The following is a 20,052-nucleotide window of genomic DNA, read 5'->3' as shown; positions in this document are numbered from 1 at the left end:
ATTTGTCTATGAATGATTTACTATTCCTTTCACTTTGCAATGTCAACACTTTAAATTACTATTGTGTAAACGATAAAGAATTGATGATGTCTGTGACATGTAAGATAAGTATAAGTTATGGAGGAATCCACTCAATAAAACAATGTGTGTAAAGAACACAGGATACTGTTTAGGTAAGTTTAGGATACAGGAATCCTATATTTTTCAGAATGTATTCCTGGGAAGTTCGGTAATACAACGTGTGATCAGAACTGTCCAGAAAATTGCAATAAAACATTGTGTGAAAAGACCACAGGATACTGTTTAGGTAAGCTACAGAAAATAGTCTATGTGATTGTTGTAGACGAAAACAATCAACTACTGTGGCGGTATGATACACGTACAATGTAGTGTAACTTTGGTGTAACATCCTGCTCATCATACTGATATAGAAGAAATATTCAAATTCGTGGAAATTATGAGCATATGAATGCAATCATAGTCTTTCTAGTTTTGAATCGTTATATATCATTTATGTGCTTTTACTTGTCGATTTCACATTTTTGTTTTCGGGGCTTTGACTTATCTGCATTTTCCTTTCGTGCATCTGGTTGACTATTACGTTTCAAAATGTAACTTTTCATATCGATAATCTATAATCTCTGATGAAAAACTAAAACACATTTCAATATTTTCAAACTAAGAAATATACCGTTTGGATTATTAATTCAAAACCTTAACAACTCAGTCAGGTCACTTGAGAATGATAATAATTAAATGCTGTGCTGTCGTTGAATAGATGCCGATGATTAAGCGATAAAAAATATCCGTTAAAATAATCATCATTTTGGGAAGATTCTATGTTTTCAGAATGTATTCCTGGAAAGTACGGAAACATATGTGATCAGAACTGTCCTGCAAATTGTAAGGATATGATGTGTGAAAAGTCCACGGGAAACTGTATTGGTGCGTTATATATATTTACTGTGTCATTAATATGATGGTCAATGCAATACGTGACCCAGTGATTTTCTCCTGTAACCCCATATTAAAAGATACTATTAAAAATAATCATCATTTTCGAAGGATTCTTATGATTTCAGATTGCATTCCTGGAAAACATGGAAACACATGTGATCAGAACTGTCCTGGCCATTGTAAGGATATGTTGTGTGAAAAGTCCACGGGAAACTGTATTGGTGAGTTATATCTTAGTACATGCGTTATTGAAATGGTGGTCAAGAAGCGCAGTGCTTCTCTCCACTTATTCCACATTAATATTCCTTCAATCTTTTTTCGTATGAGGTACGGGCTTCTAGTTACTGCATTTTATTGTTATTCATCCGTTGCAAGAATTCAATCATCGTTGTGTATAACAGCAATGCTTGTATGATGATCCTGCACAGTTAGTGAGATATGGCTATAATCTTGGTGTAGGATTAGAAAAATTACCATATATATTTCTTCTTTTTTTTTTTGAACAGATTAACTTGAAATTTGGTTTTAAATTTGATCATTAGTATCCAATACTGCATTTTTTCTTATTTTTTTTTTTAATTTTTCAATGTATCACACATATACAGGCCTCAGACCACACGTATACACCAGCGTCCTTGTACAGGCATGTTGTATAGCTGGAAATTCCAGTACTATTATCAAATATTTGTTCTGATAAGCTATTGCAGATATGCGCATAATTTTTATATATATTTTAAAAGTGAAATATTTGTTCTAGTGTTATAATTTTGTTTTAAATTCATTTCAATGTGAGTTTTTATGGCAGGACACGGTGAGCTGTAAGGCTGAAGTAGCGATATCTTGTAATTGTACAGGTGTTCCCATAATGTAGTGGGGTGGTGACACGTCAATAGAAATAACTTTCTAAAATACAGGTCATGATGTTCTTTCCAGTTCCTTTAGGTTTTGCTTAAATAGTTCTACAATATGAATATGTAAATCAGTTTTGAAATATTTCGATTTTTATTTCTCTTTGGTACAATACAGAGGAAAATTAAGTGCGATCTGAGACCACATGAGTCGGTAATGGCAGTCGATGTCACTGGTGATATGCGTTCAATAGAATAAGATTAAAATTGATAGCATTACACATACAATTGGAATCTCTATATTCAAGATAATATTGATGATAGTTCACACGCGTTTGACGAAGTAAATAAATGCTATGGTATAAACTTTCCAGATTGTGTTCCTCAGCGGTACGGCATTAAATGTGAACAGGAATGTTCTACAAATTGCAAGGACCGACTGTGTGAGAAAGTCAATGGGAGCTGTAATGGTGAGTAACCTTTCCAACATATTCGTGAATTCATTATTTGGAAAAATTTGAATTATAGAATGTTACCAATGCATTCGCGACTATAATCGTTAATCTTCCAAGTCAATATCATTTGTTGAAGTACTAAGTAGTATTTAATCCGGTGTTTAACATTAAAGTTGTAATGTACTCGTGTTTCTAATTAATTTCTTTTTTTTTTCTCTGTTCACCAATATATTTCAACTGTTTTAACATATTAGTAATAGTTCTAATGGTTGTATTGTTATACATTTTACAACCAATAAATACAAGGTAAGATCAATATTCAACCTTGTTTTATTGGACGTATTTAGTCCTATAACAGGATCAGTCGAAATTTTGCCTTTATCACTACGTAGTTTACGTGTTGAGAGTATTACATTGACTAATCTATATCATGTATTACTAATTGTGTGGTTGTGACGATGTTTGTCATTTTCATAAGAATGAAGAGCATTTTTCGTTGTTCACGTGCAAATACCTTCACGCTCTTATCTGTTTCATAAGTATTGATTTTGGGTAATCGGGTGCTCTAGGACGATTTATAGAGCAAGTGTTAATGTTCATGGTTCAATATGGGAACTCTTCAGTGTTTTAAGTATCGAAATTGGCATATAGAAACGAACAAACGTTGATAGATGAATGCAATGGATCGTTATTAATTAAATTAATTATTTACTGATGATTCCAAAAGACATAAGGTATAGTAAGAAGTTTTCAGTTGTACATGCAAGTTTGTAGATTCTACACTGTGGTAAAACTACCGTCCTCGCCGTTGCCATGACAGCCAAACCATGCCGTGAACACTGACGAAGTGAAAGTTGAAGTATTATGCGCAACATGCGGTTTTTTCCTAAAACCACATTCATACCTCATATCGATTGAGGTTGTTTTATCATATTTATTCGATTAGAAAATAAGAAAGCTAACAAAAACAATAAGAAGACAGAACGAAGCCTTCATGTATTGCAGTGCATACATAACGCGGGATCTGTAAACAACGTGACGTCATCGAAATGTACAAGTTGCAACAATGTACAACAATGTATATTGTACATGAATACACTTATGAGCAACAGAATGGAACGCAACATTAACATAATGCGAAAACGATAGTACGAGTTGAAGCATCATTTACTATGGAGGAACTTTATATTTTACAGACTGTATTCCTGGAAGGCACAGTACTAACTGTGATCAGAGCTGTTCAGAAAATTGTAAGGACACATGTGAACGGGACACAGGATCCTGTACAGGTGAGTTACTGTTTACTGCTCGGGGAACAAAGAAATATGATGGATTGGTAAGACTAATGCAAAGCAGTTATAGTCAGTTTCTTACTTTACACTGATTTCACTCATTTCTGTGTTTGTTTTTTGGCAGGACACCGTGAGTTAAAAGGCTGAAGCTGTGATATCTTGTAATTTTCAGGATTTTCCCATAATGTAGTGGGGTGGTACCATGTCAGTAGAAATAACTTTCTAAAATGCAGGTCATGGGGTACTTTCCAGTTCCTTTAGGTTCAGCTTCAAAAAGTTCTACAACATGATATGAAAACGAGTTTTAAAATATTGTCTTTGGTTTTATTTATTTTTGTCTTTTGAGTCTTTAATAGATGTCAAAGTCACTAATGATATCCGTTCAATAGAATAAGATTAAAGATAGCATTACACATAAAATGGGAATTTCATTGCACAGGATGATATTGGTAATAAGATACCACACGTTTGACGAAGTAAATATTGTATATACTTTCCATATTATGTTCCTCAGCAGTACGGCCTTTTTTACTAACGCAGTTTACGCGTTGATAATATTACATTGAATGATCTAGTCATGTAGTAACTGTAACAATTATCTAGTATCTGAAACACTTATAAATAAAACACCATGTTTTCTTGTATCCAAGTGAGAGTTTTCTTTAGATGGTTATCCAGGAAATTTTTAGGAAATTATTCTTATTAGATCGGATGTGTACTAATCTGGATGTAAACTAATGAATGTTTGTTGTATACCTTCAATAACGTTGAGATATTTCCAGTAACATATTATCAATATACGTCCAATAAATACAAAATACAAATAATCTAACACACAAAAGTTGATTCCCTGAAAGAGAACTACTTTAGTAATTGAGTGGCTGTAAACCTTATTTGTCGTTCGTAATAAACCAATTAGGTTAATTCAGATGAGAATAATATGATATCGAAAAGACGACAAAATGATACTATTGAGAGACATTTTATTTTACAGACTGTATTCCTGGAAAGCACGGCACTAACTGTGATCGGAACTGTCCAGGAAATTGTAAGGACATGCTGTGTGAACGGGACAATGGATCCTGTACAGGTGAGTAACTGTTTACTGCTCAGTGTAACATAGAAATGTGATGAATTGGTAAGACTAACGCAAAGCAATTATAGTCAGTTTCTTACTTTACACAGGTAAAAAAGGCGGACGTACAGGTAAGGTAATTACATTGAAAATAGAACATGATCCAGCATCGCTCTTCATACAAGTCTACTGTGCGAATTCAATGATTATAATCACTAATTTTTTATAACAACAGTCAAAGAGCTATATCATTTTTTTCGTGTACTCTCACGATGTTTATTGTAGCATCTGGAGCGCGTATAGCCAAGGAAATATTCGGTATTACTTCTATGTGTGACACCCGAAGCTACACGCCACAATATCGAGTGATAATTAAGGTTACGGACCGAACCCCTGGTTGATCAAATTACTATTGTGTTAATTTTAAATCGAACTGTCCTGGGAACTGTAAATACATGTATGTAAAGTACACAGGACCACGTTTAGGTGAATTCCAGTTTAAATTCGTTGTAATTGTTATACACGACAACAATCCAACTAACTACTGTGGTGGTAGATTACATTAACCATGTATTGAGACATTAGTTTAACAATTTGTAAATACTGATGTAGAAACGAGAGTCATGCTCGTGGAGTTTATAGATATGTGACGTTAAGCGTAGTCTTTCTAGTTTGGAAATGCTATATATCATCGTGGTGTTTTCACTTGTCAAGTTCAAATTTTGATTTTCCTGACTTTGACTCACCTACAACATCTCCCTTTTATCTATCTGTTTGACTTTTGCATTTCCAAATGTAGCTTTATTTATCTTTCATCTAAAATTTCTGATGATAAAATAAAACGCATTTAACATATTCAAATCGTATTCTTATATAATTTATGTTATTTAAAAATATTTTCATGAACAATTAAAATGACGGGTCTGTATTGAGAGCCTTTAACAAAAGAATGTTCCTTCTACATATGAATTATAGAGAATTTACATCAACAAACACACCCTACTTATATATCAAACCTCGAAATATAACGCTTGGTTATTTTAACATCTTAACATCTCAGTCAGGTCATGGTTTGAAAATTGTAAGGATACGTTGTGTGAAAAATCCAAGGGAAACTGTATTGGTGAGTTATATCTATCTACTGTGCCATTCATTTGGTGGTCAACATTTGATGCAGGGATTCTCTCCACATATTCCAACCGCAATGTCATTAATATGCCCGTCAAGTGGCGTCGTAATTCTCTCCACATACCAACAGTAAATAGCTGTTGCAGATATATGCATATTTTTAGCAAAGAATTAGAGTGCAATATCTTTTTTAGTGATATGAATTTGTTTTGATACCCTTTCCTTGTTTGCTTGTGTGGCAGGACACAATGAGTTATAAGGCTTGAGTAGTGGTATTTAGTGTTTCTTGATTTTTTTCCAAAATATAGTTGGTAGTGACACTTTAAAAAGATTTTTTTTAATACAGGTAATGGGGTACTTACCAGCTCACTGTATGTTCCGATTGATTAGTTCTACAATATAATATGAAAAACCAGGTTTATTGCAAACTTTTGAAATATTTTAAAAATTATTTTTCTTTGGCAGAATAAAGTGGGAAATATTTTTATTGGACATACTAATGTTCTACCTTTATTAATTCATTATCTGGTATCTGAGTAACCTATACACAGAACACAATATTTTCTGGTATCCGGATGAAAATCTTATTTTGATTATTGTCTGCAATTGTAAACCTTATTTGTTGTCGTATTAAATAAATTAGGGCTATGAAGGTGATTATACTGTGACATTTAAATATGTTAAAAGAACTAATTAGTAGGTTTTGAAATTTGTTTGTCCTTGTTTTTATTGCGTTTACGGTGGTATGAATCCGTTAGTGTTATATATTGAATAGGTCATTCAGGCAATGTTTGGATATGTATATATGTAAATGTATGTTTGATGTTAAAGCAGATTGGTGATACGAACCATCTGTTAAAGGAACAATTATAGTTTATGGGAAATCTGACACTAAGTATACACATCTACATACCAGATATATTCGAAGAGTAATGACAACATAGTCTGTGTCACATGTGTATGTTTAAATGTCATCCTGTTGCTGATATTGCTATGCAGAAGTATGTGTTCATTCAATATCGCACCTTTAACTGTCCAATTACTTACATGTACCTTCCAAATACGTACATTCATGTATGTACTTACGGCACATCTACATGTGCTGTCTATGATTTTGCAGGCTGTAATATACATACATTAAATTGGGATTCTTTGGTATCGGGAAATTTTTGCGTTATTTTGGTCAAAATATTGTGTTTTTATTTTGGTGTGTGTACTTTCTGTGTCAAATTTTGGCTTATTCTGACGTCCATGTAACTATCCGACCTCTGCTATCTGAGCCGTAGATAAAATGGAATCCTTTCCTTGGAACGCAGTTAAACAATATTTTGTATCATCGTCATGCGGTTATTGCTTTTGAAGTCATGGTCATTCAAAGACCACGAGGTCTACTGTAGAATTTCGTTTAAAAACAAACATTGAAATGATTTCAATATATATTCATATATATATATCCATTAACAAAGACCGTGCAAGGTCATACGAACGTATCGGATGTTGTTAGATGTTCATGTAACGTAGTGAGAATGACCATCTAGATTTTAATTAGATTGTCTCAAAACAAATTTACTGTTGGTCCGTCTACGAATATGCGTAATTTTCTGTTAAAAAGGCATGCTTGCGTACGATTTCGATTTGTTTTCCTATAGAAAGGTATGGCGTAAAGTTACGCAAGGTTTTTGTCAAACTTACGAACATTCGTAAGAAACGGAGTTTTTGTGAAATGCAAATCGTGAATCTGACTAAGGCAAATGCTACGAAAATTCGTAAGTTACGAAGCTTTATGAAAAGGTAACTTCGTGTTTATACAAGCAGCAAATGAAATGTCACTAGTAGAAACTTTACAAATACGAATTTTAGGAACCATACCTTACTGAAGAATGATAAAACGGCACACTTTATGCAAACAGGACGATAAATATCCTCTGCTGTGTTCACGGAAGTAAAGTCAAATTTTATATAATTACCCAATTACAAAGTCAATAACGGTGCGTCCGGAATATTCGGTATGTTAAAGCCGACGACGTTGGTGATTTAAATTTTGACGCTTTCAAATCAGACGGACCAAGCCGAATAACGGTGCGCCCGGAACATTTATTATTTCAAAACCGACGACGTTTTTACATGGTTTGTTAAATTTTGACGCTTTCATGTCAGACGGGATGCGATGGCCGATTTGCTAAGGTGTCCCAACGCTTTATTACTAGCACTCCACCTCTGGGTTGTGGGTTTGAAATCCACGTGGGGCAGTTGTTTGGTTCTGACCGTATGTCGACGGTTTTTCATCGGATACTCCGGCTTCCCCTAACTCGAAAACCACAACCCAAATATCCTAATTTACGTTATAACGATTGATTACAACACTGCTGGGTGTTTAATGTTGTTACATTATGTACTCGAGATCATTGGAGAGCTTTCATTTTATGGCGTGAAGGGAATGAGAGGCAATTGAACGTCTTAAGAAACTAATACATACAACTACAAAAAAATTATTGTCATCTTCGTCACTATATTACGTTATTTAATTGCAAGGTTGTTCTGGAGGATTTTACGGTACAAACTGTTCGATGACATGCAATAGCAGCTGCGTTAAATGTGATCAGCAGAGCGGGGAATGCACGGGTAAGTGTATTTATAGCAGATTTGGTAGAAAATATATATTGAAATGAACAAATGATGAGCAAATCATTTAAACCATAGTTATGATAGTGCTGTTGTTACGTTACACATATCTTATAATGAAAAAAACATTATGACTGCGTGCTACTTAAAGGTCGCAAAGCTTTAAAGGGGAATTCTGCAATACAAGTACTTGTATTTTTTATGTCTACCTATGCGTTTCTTCTCAGTTAAGTAAAGATAAACACGTGCAACTCATGAACGACAGCAACAATGCAGCGTTAGTACAAAATGCATAGTTAAATAATAGCACAGCTCCACACAGCAAGAAGACAGTTTTATGCGGCAAACAAATTAACTTTCTTAGGGCGATTCTGTGGTTCTTAAGGATAAGAAAACTCTATCCCAGACGGCATAGGGGAAAACAGCGAGTACACGGTATACCGCTATTTCAGTGGGATAGCGTCGTCATTGTATGTATTGTAACAATGTCCCGACTGATTTCATAGGACACTGATAATTGTGCGGTGAATAGGTTTCACATCAACATATCTTTAAGAATGCTAGACAACTAATAAAACATCGCTCTGTCCGAAGGATATTACAACTCTCGTAGAAGAGTACGGCTCGGCAACACTCGGAAAGATTCCTATTGACCAGCAAAACTTTTACACTCGGGGTTGTAATATCGCTGAATACGGAGAAGACCAATGTAAAATTTTATTTATCACAAATGCAATTGACTTCTTGTACGCTGAATAGGCAAAATCAGTGCTAGGTCGAATACAAATGTTTGTAGAATGATATATATTCCAGCTTGCAAACGGCTGTTTTAATATATAAATAGTTCGACAATGAAGTTTTGTACTGTATTTCCATTTTTGTTAGGTGTTTGAAATCGTTCAAAATTCTTTAATGCTATTTTTCTCTGTAACAGAACAAGCCCAACAATCCGAAAGTCAACCTCCAGTAGCCGTTGGGCCAATAGTAGGAGCTATAGCAGGGGTGATTGCTGTAGCTGTCATCGCTATTGTTATTGTCATCATCGTCAGAAGGTAATATATATCAATGTTTATAGAGATGTAGAAAACATGTAGCTAAGATGTACAATTTACACATAATTAATAATTTATATGACAGTTTTTAAATTGTTCTACAAATATGGTTGCATAGCAGAATATATTTATATACAATACACATAACCTATACATCGATTCCTCTTTTGATGACGTGACACTTCCAAGAAGCGAAAAAGACCCACCCTCCTGTGTTTCATTCCACCCATCAATGTGTTGACCCTCTCCCCCTTTAATCGATTTCGAGAGTCACAGTTTTATTGAAAATATTTCATTGATGAAAGTGCATTGTTCAAACACACTATTCAACAAGTTCATCTTGCACGAGGAGCCTCATACTTATACATTTGTGATATTCGATGTATTCGTGCCATATTTCCACAGACGTCGCCAGAGTGATGGTAAACAGGAATCCTTTACTGATATCGGCCGTTCCAATGTACACAAGAAGACCATTTACAACGAACCGCTAGACCCATCTGGCAAATCTGGAGTTGCAGAGAGAAACGACTACAGTAATCCATTAGGTGATCCAGGTTTCATCTTGAGAAACAAAACATAGAAAAAATAATAAAGGGAGACTATTATCCTGGCCTCAAATCCCTTCGTCTCACATACCCACCTGCAAAAAATATGCGCAGCAAATACCAATGCTCACGATCGACATCATAAAAACATGTTTCGATATTGCTATGATAGACATAGAGAATATCTAACAGTGTCTTCAGTAATAGCAAATATATTTCACGAGTTAGGCTAATATTTTGATTTTTCAAAATATACTATTAGATATTCTGTTGATTACATATATAGCAAAATATACCGGGTAGTTTTAAAGTAATACCATTGATCAGTCAAATCAAAGTGATATTTTTCACTAGTGAACAAATATTATTTTTAGAATGAACATTTCAATGGTAAAAATGTAATACAGTTCAGGGGTAATTAAGATTAAATGTTCTGTGAAAGAAACAAACCTTATATATAGTCTTGCAAACCTGAATATCTGAATAGATATGATGAATAATGTTATAGATGCTTCATCGCCGTCACTGTATGTTCTATTTTTTTGCAAAATATGTATAAAAATTACACCAAGATTTTACAAGCATTTTGTTACTAACACAATCAAATAATCAACTAATGACAAGAGTCCTAAACATAAAACCTAAATCTACGTACAAAATATAGAGGTTCAATTTCTTCTGGATGCTACAACCTATTCATTCACTTTCAACCTTAACGGAGAAAGAGAAGCTTACCTTGTTGGGCTTTTTAATTGCGGAAAGTATATACAACTTTTGGTAGTGCATAGCACGGTACAGAAACTAATGTATATGTGTGATGTACATAACAGATCCAGACGAGCCACACGAGGACACAGTCAATGTTTATGTTAACACTGAGGAGGTAGGAAGAGAGCCCGGATCTAGTGGTAGCGTCTACTATAATACCGGTCCTGTTGGATTTCCTGTCTCCAGCCTCAAATCTCTTGTCCAAACAAAACTGAAAAACAAGGCCAAGGCTTTCGAGAACGAATACAAGGTACAGTAATCTAAAAAAACAAAAACAAAGTGTAAACAGTTTACAGGATATACGGTAACGTACGCTGTATTCAAACGAGAAAATGAAGTCAGAAAAAGAAATAGATAACTATACTTATGTTATGAAAATGATTGACTTTATTAATAGTATATTGCATACTGTATGACATGTATGCGTGTAAGGAAAGATACATTACAAACAGATAACAAACAAATTATATTGAAAACAGACTGTAGACTTTGGTATTCAAGGTTTGACATCATCTTAATTTTTGTCTCCTTCATAAGTAGGGTTAATAAGCAATCGTTTTAAAATAACATGTTTCCTGAAACATCTTTTAAAAGTAACATATATGTAATTTAAAAAGAAAGTCAATATCAACGAATAAAAACCAAAGGACAATCCTTTTTATATTATGAATTTTGTTGCGTTTCTAAAAACAAAAACAAAAACAAGATTCCACTTGTACATTCCTTTCCTGTTAATAGTCTATACCGTCTGGAGCTTTACATGCACATACCATTGGAATGTTACAACAAAACAAAGCAAAGAACAGATTTAAAACCACATTTCCCTGTAAGTATATCTTTGTTCAATTATTATCCACGAGAAAATGAAAATAAAATAATATTGCAATTATTAAATGATAATAATGTATCTTTTATAAACTTTGTCCGTTTAGGAACTAAAATGTATTTAAATTATCGATCTGTTTTTTCCTATATCAAAATGTTACTTTGTACAAAAGACAATGAACGTGTTCAAGGTGTCGCAACGTCACAAGATCGATTTAGCCCTTTGTCAAGCTATGACTAAGTTGAACCTGTAGCTTACATATGAAGCGTGTATACACGCGCTCTATCAATAGACGAACCGTCTTAGGTCGTTGTACACTTTTATTATACAAATCGCTCACTCATGACTTGAAAAAGACGATCCTTTTTTCTATACAATGTTAAAGTATATTGTAAATCTGGCATACAGGATCGCCATGCTATCTTTTACAGATGATCATTCCCGTGTGATACTTGATACAGTTGACAAAGATCCACACTCCAATTACATCAACGCCAATTACATCGATGTTAGTATAGTTAATGAGAGATAACTGAATCACAACTCGGAAACTAATACTTACTAAACCTTGATTGTCAATTATATGAGTCTGTTTCTATCTAGTCGTGACGAAAATAGTAAAATCGCTCATACTTAAGCGTATAGGTTGTACTAAATACCACAAATGAAGGAAAAACTTCCCTTCCAACCTGTAACTAAATGTGGCTGCCCCATATATATAATTGTAAATTCCTTATGCAATAAATCTTATACACTGAACAAGTTTATATAAAACATCATTCGCCCGGTTTTTTTAAGATCACTGACACCACTTTCCTTATCTTAACGATTTGTCAAACGTCAAAAATTGGCTCACCATGTCATTCATGATCTGACAGAAACTTATTATGGAGGTATCAAATGATGAAATATAATATGTTTTAATTATATATTATGATAAGGCTACTATTAGATATTACAATGGTTTTTTTCATATCTTACAGAGTGTTAGAAAAACTGCGAAATACGTAGCAACACAAGGTAAGCATGTGTGAACCAGAGAATACTTAATTACACATAGTTGTAACACCGGTTAATGCTTAGTAACTTTTGAAATTAAGTCGTTTATAATAAAATATTCCATTCAAAAAAATATCATGTACCTTGTTTTCTTATTTCTTCATAAAATAGGTTCACACGATCGCAGATGGTTTTCTCTCATACAGCCATCTACGTTAAGAAATACAAAAAATCTAATGTAACTAGCTGGAATAACAATAAAGACACGCTGTATGTCCTTGTAGAAACATCTGTATATTTATATTTAATTTTTAGGACCAAGGCCCGGTACTGTAAATGATTTCTGGCGGATGATATGGCAGCTGCAGACCGGTAAAATTGTCATGTTGACAAATATCATAGAAGGAGGAAGGGTATGGACATTTTGTAACACTTTTAATTGTATTTATGATATACAATGATTGCATTTAAAGAAAGGTTCCGTCATATCTACATTGTTTTTCTACAACGACAGTACACTATTAATGATTGTATTACCCTATTTCGGATAATGTCATTTCGGGTATTGTCATGCTCACTCTACTAGTATACGTAACGGATTGCCAAGTTATGATTTTATTCGAAAAAATTAGAGGTGATTTTTGTTGGTAGGCTTTAAAATTTAAAAATAAAAAAATTAATTAGCTTACAAATAAGGTATCAAGGTAAGGTTATATCTTAGACAATCAAGGAAAACTAAAACTTACTAAATAATTTCTCGGGGAACAAGTAATGAGCAAACAAATGTGGGGACCAATCTATGAAATTGAATTATTGAATGAAAATGCTATTTTAAAAATAGTGATACATCAACTACCCAAAGGAACTAAAAAATGCGGTCTCGGAACAGAGATGGTAACATAATATCATTTCCTGCGCCGGCGTTGACCAAATACGACCAGTCGCATTTACATATATTCTTGGATATGCATAAGATGTTTGTCTTATGCACGAGATATTCGAGTCAGTGATAAGGGGATGTGTAAGCTATTCATTCTAGTCCCGGAGCTCACAGCATACACGTTTATTTCAATATTTTGAATATCATGATTTTTAAGAAGACGCAAGTATTAAACATTTTTAGAGGTCTTTTTAAAATTCTTTATCGAGAGAAGCGAACCACTGTTGTATATTTCCTTATAATTTATACTTCACAGTAGATCATTGTTAAGAGGTTTCATATAATCAATGCCTTATCATTTTTATCTTTCGTTTCTAACCCTGAACGTGAAAACAAATTGATTGTTAGCATTTGCGCAGTCAGATAGTTGTTGAGACAATATATTGTTGGCAACTATACATATTAAACATCATAGTTGTGTTATATATTTTGACGAGACAGGTATGATAACTGTCTAGTATAGAGGGACTAGAGGAATATTTCAACCGTGGAGTGGAGACCGTTAGGTCTGCTCTGTTTACAATGGGCAGAGAACACAAATAAGATGAAATATCGTTAGATATGATATAAAAAATTCTAGATTAATCCTAAGTTGAACGATTTGATCATCAATGCCAATCTTATTTTCTCTCTCCAAATTTTAGCCGAAGTGCGACAAGTATTGGCCAGATGAGGGAGAACCTTTGACCACGGCAACTTTCAGCATCACTATGGACAGAGAAAGATCGTATGCCTTCTACGTCATCCGTGATCTTACAGTATCAGAAAAGAAGGTATAGATAATGCTGAAATACCAACAGTTAGAAAAGTCAAACTTCATTTTTATGTATGTATGCACATTGATCGCTATTATTCTAAATGTTCTTAACTATTCATTCAGACGAAGTCAGTACGTCAGATACATCAGTTCCACTATACCACGTGGCCCGACCACGGGACTCCAGACCCAAATGAACTCGTTGTCTTCCACCGCCGCGTGATGAACTACCAGACGGTCTTGACAGGGAAAATGGTTGTTCACTGCAGGTAAGAAGAAGAGACCTTTATCAACCGTTCTTTCTTAATGAACCACGGAACCAAATGCTTTCTCATGGACGATAAGGTTAAAGTTTACCACTGTTCTGCTTAAAAGGAGTTTCAGCTCTGGTCCACTAGCTCTACTTTTGAGGAATGTCATATCGCAAACCTGAAAATAGAATATTTAAAAGTTCTTCCAATTTGAACTTTTTTATATGTGGGGCAACATATTGTATTGAATTCAGCACCAAACAATCACCTAAATTTGCAAAAAAATACACACTTGATTAACTCCACTGACAAAAAAAAATTACAGATAAGAAAAAAATGAATGTATTGCCCAGCCCACACATGAAAATATCCAATCAGCAGGCCCCGATGCTTTCAACTTCCTATCAAATCATCTGCCAAAACAGGGAAAACCCACAATCTATTTTTGATTTGGTTCTGTGGTCTCTAAATTGGTTTCCAGTATATGTCGCGAATCATGTCTTGTTTAAAATGGGTTTATCACGTTATCCAGGTTGTTGTCAGGAGGAAATTATTTCACTGTTATTTTTATTGTATCACATGTTTTAAATCTGATTTGCACCGACGCTAATAAATAAATTAAATGATTATCTAACAGTGCTGGTATCGGTAGAACTGGAACATTCATTGCCCTGGATGCTCTCCTTGAATACGGAAAGGAGTTCGGACACATTGACGTCATGCAATACATAAAAACCATGCGGAAGGATAGGATCAATATGGTTCAAACTGCAGTAAGTAACACATTGTTATTTTTTTATGAAATAGCTTTAATACTTTTCAGATTATATGCCAATGTCTTATTTAACAATACTTATATATTCCTAGCCATTCATATTTCTATGTAATGTTAATATATATGTTCAGTACTGGCCGGAGCACGAAGTTAGGTTGTAATTACTCAGAAAGGCGGGGGGTAATATTTTCTCTCTCTCAAAAATACCCCAAAAGAACGTACGAGCGAGTTTGCATCTGTCATCAAATCCACATTGGGGAATATTAACAAAATATAAATTTGCGTTGATGCACCTGAAAAACACAATAAGACCAGGGGCCCTAAAAGAGTGCGTGTCTTGTAATTCACCATCGACAACTGCCATACACATTTTTTTCGTCTATTTAAAGATATGACATCTTTAACATATCTGTAGGTAAAATTTAAACATTTCGCAAGGTTTTTGGTGCTTTTTCTGGTACGTTCTTACATATAATCAGCCTTGTACAGAAAAATTATCCAAGAGTCTCCAAGAGTATCATATTATCAAACTAAACAACGATGTTGACAAACAGAAATCTTATCATTCCCACGATTAAATCCTACATCATTTCGCGATTACATCCGAGGCGCATTTCATGCGTGTCGTAGGTTTAGCGAAATACACCCCATTTGTAATTTACAGCAGTTATTAGCAATTATGAGATGATAGTAAATATCCTTAATGCCTACACATATTTTTATCCAGGAACAATACATAGCTGTACACCAGCTCCTTATAGAAGCCTTTGATATGCCAGACACCCTGATTCCAAGAATGAAGTACCACACGACACTTACTGCTCTCTCCAATGACGGTCCAACGAACCAAACAAAGCTCAGGAAGGAATTCCAGGTAATATCACATTTCCACTAATGTATAATTTTGATTTCCATTCGATATCATTAAAAAAAGCCAAGGGAACTGCAAAATAGCAATATTTGAAAACAGTACATTATTGTAAAAGGAGCACACTGAATACAACGGAAATTTGTTATTATTACAATTACTATCTGAGCTTATAAACTTATATATAGAGGAATTGTATGAGGGAGAGTTTTTGAATTGAGAAAGAAACTTTATTTAAAACATTGCCGAGATATGTCTTTTTATATTCGTTTTTGAAAGGTTAACCTCATGTCTCAGTCTACATGTTCACTGATAGATCCGTCTTACAAGAATGTTACTCATATGAAAGAAAATTATGTATGTACCCACTTTGAGATTTAACGTAGAATTTTCTACAACACACAATACCTCATTGAAAAAGAGGTTGTTTTGTGTGGTGTACCTACACCCTGCATAATACAGGTTTATATATATCTCCGTCTCCTGAGTAACTTGACGATTTTAAACCAACAGTTCATTTAAGCAATTCTTTCTTTTGTTCATCTTTTTCCAACGCGTACATTGAGTGTTACTTCGCGTCATTACATATATTAACCACTATGTAAATCTTACAACAAACATTGTGTTTAGCTGACACAGTCTATGAAACCAGCTTACAATGAGACAGATTACCAAGCCGCCTTACTACCATCCAACAAGATGAAGAACAGGACCTTATCTGTCCTAGCAGGTAAAAACTCAACCATCAAAGCTCTATGAACATGACGTAATATAGGTATATAACTGATGTAGTCCTGATAATCTCTAATTCACCAAGTTATTTCCTCATACGACGGAATCTTCGGATAGTTATCAATGTAATCACTGTAAACATTGTATTTGACGATAGTTCATATTTTCGTGTTTTACCTGTAGTCCGAAGCAAATCTCAAACGTGTTTGTGACACGAACTTTACATTTATTCATGATTTTACTTTTAATGAACTATGGCATGTTTGTATATAATTATATCGAAAATTAAAGCGACAAGTGGCATTCCTTTCTCCACATTACACAACCGGTCATAGACTACCATGTATAATGAAAAATCGACGAGAGTACTTAATGTGTATTATAAAATTGTGTTAATGACAATGAAGTGATGCTTCTGTTCAGTTGACAAGTTCAGGGCGTACCTTCGATCACAGGCTACTGGTAGACCGGATTATATCAATGCAGTGTCAGTGCCCGTATGTATATGTCAGCTAGTTTTAATTGATTTATTAGCATATGTGTGTTAATTAAGTAATAGTGAACTAATAATAATGATATTTATAGGGGAATATTTGAATTGATAACAAAGCATGTTTGAATAAAATCTATAGTGATTATTGCATGTAGGTCATTGTCCTCTTTTGCAATATTATTCAATGATATACATGAGGACATGCATTCGTAATTTTTGGTGGATTATGCTTACTTTTCCTTGTCAATAGGGGGGAAATTGGGATTAATATGAATGATATCAGCCAATTTAAACGTTCGCTACTGAAGTTCTATGATATCAAACAATATAAGGTTTCTTTTCTTCCATTGAATCTCGTTGCTGAAATTACACCTGTTTATTGGGGCTTTTTCTATAATTTCTTTCTGTCTGTAGATGTCGGTGGCAGTATTACCAAATAAAATCACTACAAGTACCGAGTAGTCGCTTCCTACATTGGGTGAACCTTTCATTCAAATTTTTTCTGCCTACAAGAAATTTGTCTAAAATGCCATTCTGATGTATAATGTCAAAGATATGTGTTTATTCTTTCACATAGTCATATACATCCAAATCTGGGTACATCGTCACACAGACTCCTCTGGAGGACACCGTGGTGGATCTGTTGACGATGATAATGGACCACAGCTGTCAAACAATAGTCATCATCGAGCCGGAAGAGATTGTATGTGTATTTCCACACAAATATTACCCAAAGTAGATACTCTCATCTTTAATTTCGTTTATCAAAATCAGGATATTGAGAGTTAACAAACAGAATAATTTACCGTAAAACCATATATTCTGATGGGCCCCAGTCTGTGGCTGTTTGGTGGCCGGTTTGATTCACAAAACCAAAGGAAACTTATTAAATTTTAAACTGAAAACGGATTTTTAAAAAGTCTATCTCTGAGAATGTTCATATTGGTATAACTTTATATTCCAAACTGTTCAGTCGGTGGTAGTATTGCATCAGTGACCTGTGATGTCATTTATGTGTGACATCACAGAGGTCCAACACACGACATGTGCCATGGTCTTGTAACACTCAAAGAATTTTCTTTACGATAAAATTGAGGCATGTTGTCCAGTCAATTAGTGTTTAAGCGAATAAACTATAAAATAGTTGAGCACTCGTTGGACTGTACAATCCATATATCAAAATATAATCACATTACATTTTAACATCATACGTTTAACCTATCCTAGAATTGGCTTCCAAGTGAAGACGAAGATAAATCTATCGGAGATTTTACGTTGGAACACAGGGGGAAATCTTCAACGATAGCAAATGTTGATTTGCTTGAAATTGCAATCGAAAACGCGGTAATGTATAAATATTATAATATGATACAAAATGTCTAACTTTTTTTAAAGATTTTGGTAAAATAAATGTTCCTTTAAATATTTCGTAAGGGTGAGGATATGACAGAGTCTCAGTCTTTAACAACATTCGGTGCCCATGGACCATCTCTATCCTACATTCATATAAATGACTTCCTGGAAATATCTTAATAGACGTTGTTTTGTTATATTCTATGTCAGCAGTGCTATTTCTAAGTCCTGGTAGTGTCACATTTCAGTTTAATTATATTTTGCATGTAAATATAGGTATTTGGAATGTATTCCTTACAGGTGAACAGCTTTAATTCCACTGTTCGAGTGTTCCACGTGACTGGATGGGGTAGAGAATCATCAGCCCCCAAGGATTCGTCCATGTTGCTTCACCTACTGGAACTTGTTGACAGCAGACGCAAATCGGACGATACCAAGACAACAATAGCCATGTGTCGGTATGTAGTTTTACCTTCATACTTATCTATGATATACTTTATACGTCAGTGAATATACCTTGTATTATATACTTTGTGAGACGTCAGCAAACATTATCAACGACTGTTAAGGATGTGAGAGAAATTTATTTTGTTTTCTACGTCATATAATCATGCTGCTTTGATGTTTCAGTGATGGCTATTCCCAGAGTGGGCTGTTCTGTTGTATCAGTAATGCCCGAGACCAAATGAAGAGCGACGAAGAAGTAGATATCTTTCAGATTTCACGTCAGCTGCTTGTGCGACGTCCAGCATTTGTGACCAATTTTGTACGTATATTGACATGTTCACTGCTTAAAGACGAGCTTTAGTCGATGATAGCAATAATATGTTCGTCGCCATCATGATTACGTTAGGAATTTGTTTCTTGTTCAATACGAACGTCAACCTTTTTTTAAACCTAATAATAAATGCTGCAATTGTTCTACTACCAAGATTCTAACTTGGAGAATATTACATCCCATAGTAACTGATCTAGAATCATCAGAGCAGAGACTCCGTTATTTCCATTACATTTCCATCTTTTGTTCTTATGCTTTCCTGGCGGTTTTCTTGATTAAGGTATAATCCAAATTTTAGTATGCCTTTTTTTAATTTATAATTATTGCTTTTGTTTTGGTTGTTCGTCTGTTTGTTTTTTGCTTGTTTTGTTTGTTGTTTTATTTAGCACAATTCACTACTATTAATAAATAATTTATCAACCTGTATCTACAGTTATAATCTATTTACCTCAAAAATATTATGTTAATCTTAAATTCGGATATTAGTCAAATCATGGTTAATGTTATGTCATGTATCCATTTCCATTTATCAGCA

The 20,052-nt window shown here is 34.2% G+C and overlaps 1 protein-coding gene across 1 annotated transcript in view; it reads left to right on the top strand.

Moving 5' to 3' along the window:
- LOC117326617 (receptor-type tyrosine-protein phosphatase mu-like) overlaps positions 1-20,052 on the top strand; it is a 66,510-nt gene that overhangs the window by 20,920 nt on the left and 25,538 nt on the right. Inside the window, exons 6-15 of the mRNA XM_033883376.1 lie at positions 209-307; positions 850-945; positions 1,083-1,178; positions 2,180-2,275; positions 3,457-3,549; positions 4,547-4,642; positions 8,288-8,377; positions 9,312-9,429; positions 9,835-9,977; positions 10,808-10,995. Coding sequence (XP_033739267.1) covers positions 209-307; positions 850-945; positions 1,083-1,178; positions 2,180-2,275; positions 3,457-3,549; positions 4,547-4,642; positions 8,288-8,377; positions 9,312-9,429; positions 9,835-9,977; positions 10,808-10,995 — 1,115 coding nt within the window. The remainder of the gene's footprint in view (positions 1-208; positions 308-849; positions 946-1,082; positions 1,179-2,179; positions 2,276-3,456; positions 3,550-4,546; positions 4,643-8,287; positions 8,378-9,311; positions 9,430-9,834; positions 9,978-10,807; positions 10,996-20,052) is intronic.

Source organism: Pecten maximus, chromosome 4 (genome assembly GCF_902652985.1).
Source record: "Pecten maximus chromosome 4, xPecMax1.1, whole genome shotgun sequence".
Taxonomy (NCBI): domain Eukaryota; kingdom Metazoa; phylum Mollusca; class Bivalvia; order Pectinida; family Pectinidae; genus Pecten; species Pecten maximus.
Note: the sequence above shows the minus strand (reverse complement) of the source record. Positions and strands in the feature narration are given on the sequence as shown.